The sequence below is a fragment of the Pholcus phalangioides genome, unplaced genomic scaffold (assembly GCF_987345545.1).
Source record: "Pholcus phalangioides strain wild (caught in Gottingen) unplaced genomic scaffold, Ppha-v1.0 ptg000007l_1, whole genome shotgun sequence".
Lineage (NCBI taxonomy): Eukaryota > Metazoa > Arthropoda > Arachnida > Araneae > Pholcidae > Pholcus > Pholcus phalangioides.
Genome location: NW_028301600.1, coordinates 44837422 through 44846180, shown reverse-complemented (window position 1 = coordinate 44846180; position 8759 = coordinate 44837422). Strand labels below are relative to the sequence as shown.

The following is an 8759-nucleotide window of genomic DNA, read 5'->3' as shown; positions in this document are numbered from 1 at the left end:
ATATATTAGGAGGATCGGCTCCACTGGTCAGTTTTTGAGGAAAAAAATTTCAGCCCCCAGTTTTTTTTTGTCAACCCCCTCCCCCTATAGCGAAGCGGATTCAACTCGGCCCATGAAAACAGCCATGTTCATATCTACAAGCTGTTACGATTTTATCGTATTTAGTACAATTTTAGCCAATTGATACGATTATACGGTTTTGCTTCTAAAAATACGATTTTTTACCGAATCGCTATTGTTTTCCTGCCTATATCGCAAACTGGAACTGGTCAACGTTAAAAATCATTGATGGTCCGTTGGTAGACATCACTTCGCCGAACCAGTAGCCGAAAATTCCCCGCACTCCCCACGGTGAGAAAGAGTAGAACCCCGCTGAGAATTTTCAAGGTAGTTTTATTGGTGCGGCTTATGCGCCGAAACGATGTATCCAGCCGCCTCTGACTGTATTATGAAGCATATAGTACTGACTGAGTGGCGCATCAATCCTTTTACCATCCATTTGATGAATCAATATTTTTCAAAAATTTGCATGCCATCCTAATCATTTGTTTACCTTTCTTCAGTAAATTGGAAAATGGGCCACGTTACGCTTTTTATGAATAGAGTAGAATTTTTTTTCTTCTGATAAGGTTGGCAGGTGAGCATGTTTCAGCATCATGGGGTCCCCTCTTTGGCCTAGCAACACACTGAGACTCTTCAAATCAGGGGCAAACCCAAAAGTCTGAAACCTACGAATTGGACAAAATTCATGCTAATTACTTTGCAAGGTGATCTGAGGCCCACCGGCAGGTGAGTGAAAATGAGAGAGGGGGAAAATATTTGGAAGGCTTTTTTTTTTTTAAATCATTTTTCACTGTTATATATTTTTTAATTGCTATATGTAAGAGATCTGATTAGTGCTTCTTGGTAATAAAGGCGCCTATAAAGGAGAGTGGACTCGTGAATTTTTGAACAGGTTTGCGCTCTGAGTGATTTCTCGTTTAGAAGGAATGAGGCGGTTGATGACAAACACTTCCTTCTACAATTCAAAGATATAATTAACATTTATTATACAATTAAATTTACAGAACCTACAAGAACGAGTGGACCGCGTGACTGTCTCGTTTGAGAGGCAAAACCCAAGTCCAGTTTCACCATCGCACAGGCGCGCTCTTTTCTCTACTACGTCGCCATCCAGTGGTGGACGCTGTCGCCACAATACCCCTCCCTAAGTGACGGAGTCACATTGTTGAGTAATTTAGTCTATCCGGAGCTCGGACTATTCTGCCGGAACGGGTACGCTGAGTCGGAATAGTAGTGGGTGCAAACGTCACGTGTCGGGTGGTTGGAATAGTCGTCATCTGCTGTTCTGGTATTGATGGAACTTCGATGTCTGCTCGTCCAGGTAGTGGTCGTTGAGGAGATAGGCCGGTTTGATTCGGTCGATCGAGATGACGGATTCCCTGTTCTTGACACGTACACGGAAAAAGTTTCCGGACCGCGGCAGCACTTCGAAAGGACCTTTGTAGGTCGGTTGTAGAGGGCGTCGGACTGCGTCGGTGCGAACGAAAACGTGTGTACAGGTCGTCAAAGCTTGTAGAACGTAGACATTACGTGTGATGCCATGTCTTGAAGTCGGGATCGGCTTGAGTGTGTCCATGGTGCGTTTCAATTTGTCGTGATAGGTGATTGCTGGCTGCGGAACATGTTGTTCAACGAAAATCTGTCCAGGCAATCTTAGCGTTTGACCGAAGACCATTTTGGCAGTGGTGGCGTTGAGGTCTGGTCGAAAGCATGTTCGGAGGCCGAGGAGAGCCGAAGGAAGACTGTCGACCCAATCACTTGTCATGCTAGCCTTCAATGCTTGTTTGAGCTGACGATGAGCCCGTTTGCTTTAGGGTTGTAAGCAGTCGTATGGATGTGGCTTATTAGGAACAAACTGTTGAATTTGTGGAATAGATACGATTCGAATTGCGAACCCTGGTCTATCGTGATGGTCTTGGGAGTTCCATATCGTGAAAACCAGTTGGAGTATAATGCTCGGGCACAAGTCTCTGCGGACGTATCTCGGATTGGGATTGCTTCGATCCATCTTGAGAATCGGCAGATAATGGTTAGAAGATATTCGTAACCTTGGGAATTCGGGAGTCTGCCCACAATGTCGATGTTTAGATGAGCGAATTTCTCCGACGGCACAGGAAAAACTCGGAGAGGCGATTGGGCGTGTTTGTGTACTTTGGTTCGTTGGCAGGCGATACAAGCACGGGCGAAGTTAGTGACGTCTCGTTTTATGTTTGGCCAGACGAAACGTTCGGTGAGGAGTTTCACAGATGCTTTGACCCCTGGATGGCATAGAGAATGAAATTTTTCAAACACTTGTTTGCGAAATGGTAGGGGAACAAATGTTCGCGGGATTTTTTGCGAATGATCAGCATAGAGGTTCAGTCTGTATTCGGGGAGAAAGGTTCGCTGAATTTTTAGTGAATTTTGATTGTTTGTCGAACTAGAGCCGAGAAGTTTGGCGAGTTCTGGATCGGTCTGTTGGGCGTTGGCCAGAAGAGCGTAGTCGATTTCGTCGAGATGGAGTGCGTCAGCTTCTAACCGAGACAGAGCATCTGCTGGAGTGTTGAGAATGCCAGGCAGATATCGGATGTCGGTAGTGTACTCGCTGATGTAACACAACTGTCGTCGACGATCGGAGACGCTGACTCGAGCTTCTGGTGGAATGCATGGGAAATTGGTTTATGGTCAGTCACGATGGTAAGGTGACGACCCTGCAACTGATGGTGAAAACATTTTACTGCGAGGTAAATAGACAGTAGTTCGTGTTCGTAAGTACTCTTACATTTCTGAGTAGAATTGAGCGAGGTACTGAAGAAGGCTAACGGTTTCAAGCGATCGAGTAAGTCGACGGGATCCTTATTTGAGGCGGCTGTGTTTGGGAGCTGCCAAGATGAGCCTTGCCGATTGGCGACGAACGTGGACAGTCGCCGGTCGCGTGTAGAGCAGTCTGTCGAGGATCCGGAGGACGCGTTGGTGTAGTTGTCATGAGCCGGAGGAACATTTGAAGAAAGTTCGCAGAGAGCGGCCCCAGCATGCGTACCACTGGCATCGGTAAGCAGAAAAAGTCGAGAGTTCGGATGCGGATGAGCAAGTAGAGTTGCGTCGGCGAGCGCTTGCTTGATGTCGGTGAAAGCTTTCAGCTGGTCGTCCGTGAGTTCGAGCGCACGTGTTGGCTTGTATTTACCTTTAAGGCAACGTTGGAGCGGATCGATGATTTGAGAACATAGTGGGATGAATCTTTTGTAGAATGCGATTATACCAAGGAAACGTTTCAGCTGTTTTAATGTTTTAGGCGGTGGATAGTCTTTGATGACCGTGACTTTGTCGGCGAGCGGTTTGAGACCGTGAACGTTGATGGTATAGCCCAAGAAAGTCAGTTCAGAGACAGCTAGGACTGATTTGTTGGCATTGAGCACGAGACTGTAGGCATCGAGACGTCGGAAAACTTCTTCCAGGTGACGTTTGTGGTCGTCGGGTGAGGCATTGTACACCAAGATGTCGTCGAGATAGCAAAATGTGAAGGCTAGACCACGTAGCACCGTGTCCGTAAACATCTGGTACGATGATGCGGCACCTTGCATCCCGAAGTTCAAGCGGGCAAATTCGTATTTGCCTAAGGGGCACACAATTGCAGTTTTGTGTTGATGAGGGCCGTATATCGGGATTTGAAAATACGTCCGAGTCATATCCAATTTGGAAAAAATTGTGCAGCCGGCTATCTGGTTGTTTATGTCCTGAATGTGCGGTACGGGGTACAGTTGCGGTGTCGTGTTGCGATTCAGCATGCGATAGTCACAGGTGAGACGAAAAGAGTTATCTTTCTTTTTCACAACATGGATCGGTGACGCATACTGCGAGTTGCTGGGTCGAATGATACGAAGATCGAGCCATGTGGCCAGCTCGTTTTTGACGAACGCGTACTGTTCAGAAGTGAGCCGTCGGGACTTGCATTGCACAGGGGGATTTTCCTGAGTGTCGATATAATGAAGGACATCATGTTTAGGTGGATCAACTTTCGGGTTGAACGGCAGGGTAAGCGACGGGAATTTTTTCAAAAGCGAATGAAATCCGGAATTCCCGGACACGGACAAGACAGGCGAGATTTGTGAATCGACTTGTTTACCTTTCGTTGACAGTCCTGTCGTCGAGTCAATCAACTGATTGTTGCCGATATCCACCGTCAGTTTGTAGTGGTTTAGGAAATCCGCGCCGATAATGGCGTGCGACGTTTTGGCGAAGATGAAACGCCAGCTGAAGTCTCTACGAAGACTGAGGTTCAGCGAAACGACTCGCGTACCACCGTTTGGTATTATCGCACCGTTCGCGGCGTATAAGCTAAACTCGGCTGAACAGTTGAGCGACGTGGGTGACGGATGAGGAATAATGCTGACTTGGCTGCCAGTGTCGATCAGAAACACCCGATTGTCGTTGATATTACGGACGAAAATTCGACTTGCTGGTTTGAAGAGAATAGAGGAATGCGCCTCGTTTCCCTCCCTGCTCCCAATTTTTTTTTTCATGCGCGTGGGCGGCGGTGTTGGACGAAACGCGAAAAGACGAACACGGTGACCTACATTTGCGCGCTTTCTCTTTGAAACACGAATGGTAGTAACACTTGCTTAGTAGTAGATGCTTAAATATTTAATAGCTGTATACGATTATTAACATGCACGATATATATTTTCATACCGTAATTTATCTGTTTATTTTTAGTCGATTTGGTATCGAAAAATGCATTGATAAATTGAAGAAATGTTTTACAAAAATTTGCAAAGATTTTCTATCATACTGTCTGAAATTTGAAATCGTGATCTACCTTCAGCTGTTTTAATATTTCCGTTTGTGCTCTCAGTGTTTAAATTTGTTGGTTTAAATACAGTAATAAAATCGTTTATATATTGCATTGAAAATAGCGCGATTGCACGAGCTGAATAGTGTCATTATCCCGGATGCAACTAGGGTCACCGATTTGGGAATTCTCATTGACGAGTGGCTTAGGTTTTCTGAACATTGTTCAGCGGTGGTCAAAAAAGTGAATAGAATGCTTGTGGGGTCTCATTTTCAAAAAGGTCTCTTCGCGTTCTCCTAAAGTCATTCTTCTGCTTTCTCGAGGCTTAGTTCGTTCTGGACTGGAGTATGCTGTAAGGTTTTGGAGACCATACCTACAGAGGGACATAGACTTGGTTGAAGGGGTGCAGAGAAGAGCTACGCGTGTCCTTATTGGCACACGGGGCTTGAGTTATGAAGAGAGACTTCATTTTTTGAATATGTTTATATTGGATGAACGCAGGTGTCGAGGAGATATCATCGAAGTGTTCAAAATTTTCAATGGGATGGATAAGATGGACCGTGAATTTTTAGTAAACCGCCAATCGACTGCTTTTAGAAGGGGACACCAGTATCGATTAGTGAGGGACAACGCAAGGCTATGGTGTCGCAGGGAATTTTTCTCTAATAGGGTTGTTAATAAATGGAATAGCTTACCCCCGGAGGTAGTAAATTGTAACACAATTGACACGTTTAAAAAGAAATACGATAAACATGTTGGGGTAAATCGAGAAGCTATTCATACTTAGAATAAGACAACCATAAGTATTCTTTATGGGCATTGTAAAATATTTTATCACGTGTATATATTGATTATAATTTTTATTAATTGCATTTTTAATTGGGTTGCTGTATTTTTGAAATATATGACATCCATATTTTTATGGGCATCTTTTTCTCAGCCACTCGTTGGGCATTTTGCCTGTTGTGGCGTTGTATTTGTATTTGTATTTGAAATATTGAAAAATGTCTTGCGGAAAAGCGGTTTAAATATCTACCTTGTTTGCATCGTTGTTCGGCGATCAGATATGAAAATGAAAATATCGCAGAGTTACGTGAATTACCGTACAGGCTGAATCAACGTGATTGGCTGTGGAAAAAATTACGAAAAAAAAAAAAAAATGTAATCGCGTAACAGAGAGAGAGCGGTGCATTTACGAAATATGCCTATGGGTATGCACGCACTCGGTGAAAATGAAATTATGCGCGAGCAAAAGTACTAGATATGCTATTGGTGCAAGTGACAGATTGTCTTAAAGCGCAGGTAAAATAAAATACCCTTGTGGATTGTATTTATATGGATGCCCCTCATGTTTTCTGCGTATCAAAGTTCCTTGGCACCTACGACGAAACATTCTGTCCGAAACAAGCTCCACGGGTGCAACCACGCACGTTTAACTTTATGTGCAGGCTTTTGGCAAACAATTTGGATGGTCTCTATTTGACGTATCGGCAATAAAATTGGTTATTTTGTTCGCACGTTTTAGAAGAAGGAAGAGAAAGAAAAAAATAGAAAAGGAAAACAGTATAGAGTAGATAAGAAAGGAGAGATTATATATATACAGTAAAGAGTAGAGATCTCTTCGCTCTTACATGTTTTTGTTGGAAGATACATTATACGTGGGGAAAAATCATTAGCTGGAGTATAGAAAGAACGGAGGGATAAAAACGCATAGCTGCGGTTCATAGAATTACAATAGTTTCGCGATGGTGAGGAAAGAAAACACAGAGAACTAGATTGAATTTATTACAGTGACTTTTGGACGAAATATTTCGTCCATTTCGTCCTTGATAGTAAAGGGGTTAGAATGCGTCCCCGCATGCTAATCTGCAAAACACATTATCGGTGCATATCACAGATCGCCTCGCCGCTCACGGATAAAACAGATCAGCGTAGGTAAAGTAAAAAAATTAGAACATTGCTTACGAGTGCCGTGTAAGGTTGCCTTTTGCTATAGCCACTAGAATAGGGGCTATAGTCTTACCTTTTGCAATGCTCTTTTCCGTCACTTCCCTTCAACTGAGTAGTAGCTTTTGTGCTTTGATGGCACTATATAATGCAGATAAATACGGTAAAAACACTGAGCTATAAGTAAACTTTCCTTATAGCTCAGTGGGTAAAAACGAGAAACTCGTTCCCGAACACAAAATTTGCTTCCATTCATCTAAAATCTCTGTTGATTGGCTCTGAAACCAGTCGTTGTTGGACCCAAAACCGACTTTATCAGGGACCATTGCTAAACCACGTGACCTCTTGGGAGGACGGATATTTCACATTATTCCTTAGGCCCGTGATAACATGCTACACATTCATGCGAATGTTACTAATAATCTCGTTGGTTCCATATGCTCGAAAGTGGCATGCTTTGGTGCTACACTTAGTAGCATGTGTATATATATATCTCTCACGGGCCTTATATTTTTTTCCTCATACGGATTTCCCGATTCTAAAATCCCGCTGTTATACGCGAGTTATTTTTTCTATCGTCATGCTCTGTTACCGGCCTGGATTGTGAGCTTATAGCACCATATTCCTTTCCATTTACCGCCAAATATATTCTGTACTACATACATTACTGTAGTGCCGACATAAAGAAAGCATTTGGGGCAGGGCCGTCTTAAGAGCTCTGCCTAGCTAAAAACGCTTGCTTACAAATTTTCATGCTTATTCTCGGAAATTTCAACCGCATCTCATTTTTGTGAGGTCCCGTCTCCTCTTTAGGCCCCAGGTTCATGAGTTAATACACGGCACTGGCGGGGAGCTGAGAGTTGTTAGTCATCCCGTATATATGGGGAGAACCAAAGTTATATAACAATAGATTTGGCCATCTTTTCCCTTCTTTTTAAGCATTTTCTTTTGGTCTGGTACAATTAATCGATTAATAGGGTCGGTTAATCGATCAATTGTTAATAGCAGTTAAAAATTTTAGTTGAGTTAATCGACTCGATCAATTCGATTAAAATTTTTATTAAAAATTTATGAATTAGCTTGATTTTTTTGAAAAACTAATTAGATATGTCTTATAAATCATGTTTAATACAGAACATTTTGTATTAGTGACTAAATTAAAAAAATATTTGAATCAATATTTTGACCGAATTCGATTCATCGGAAACTAATGATTTCAATTTCAAATTGTGAGTGTGATTGGAGTTTTAGAAGACAAGACCAAAATTGATTGTCTTCACTATGAACAGTAATTTTTAGAATTCTTGCAAGTATCAGCTCATCTCTTCACACGTACCATTCGAGAGGAGCTTCTAGAAAAACTATCAACAGCATAATCGAAAGTAGTTTCGAAATCTCTGAATAATAACCAAAAATATATAACCAAATATATATATATATTAAATTGCTTGAATCGGGCAGTCCCCTTATTTTCTTAATCTATTTCTATATATGTTTACCGCTACCGAATAGGTGAGTGAAGTGAATAAATTATATTTTTATAGCATCTATTAATATTATATGGTCACAAAAAGTTTTCGATTAAAATTCGATTAATCGGTCTGTTAATCGATTAAAAATTTTTTATTAACCAGTTAAAAATTTTAATCTTTTTCCAGCCCTAATTTTCTTACATTTCGGGAGGGGGGACCAGGCCCACAAGTCCCCTCCCTCTCGTTACGGCCTTGTGGTTTGCCTTAGGCCAACTGTTGATGAAGCACAATTCATCTGGTAAAGCAGAGAGGTGACAGGAGGAAGAATGTAATATTGAGAACCAGAGAGCATAGTTTCTATCAATAGGATTATAGAATTCCACTGAAAAGGAAACGCAACGTGAAAAGAAAGAGAAGGTATTGAAGAGATCGGATTGTCGTGTGTAGGTTCAAGATTCACACGTGTGTGTAGTCAGTCATCTGGCAATGCATGGGACATGCCCAGGTTT

At 42.3% G+C, this 8759-nt stretch overlaps 1 protein-coding gene across 1 annotated transcript; it reads right to left on the bottom strand.

Annotated features, from left to right (window-relative positions):
• Positions 1 to 1336: 1336 nt before the first annotated feature.
• Positions 1337 to 1828, bottom strand: LOC149085349 (uncharacterized). The gene has a single exon (XM_089233906.1). The coding sequence runs from the start codon at positions 1826 to 1828 to the stop codon at positions 1337 to 1339; it is 492 nt and encodes a 163-aa protein (XP_089090032.1).
• Positions 1829 to 8759: the final 6931 nt, after the last annotated feature.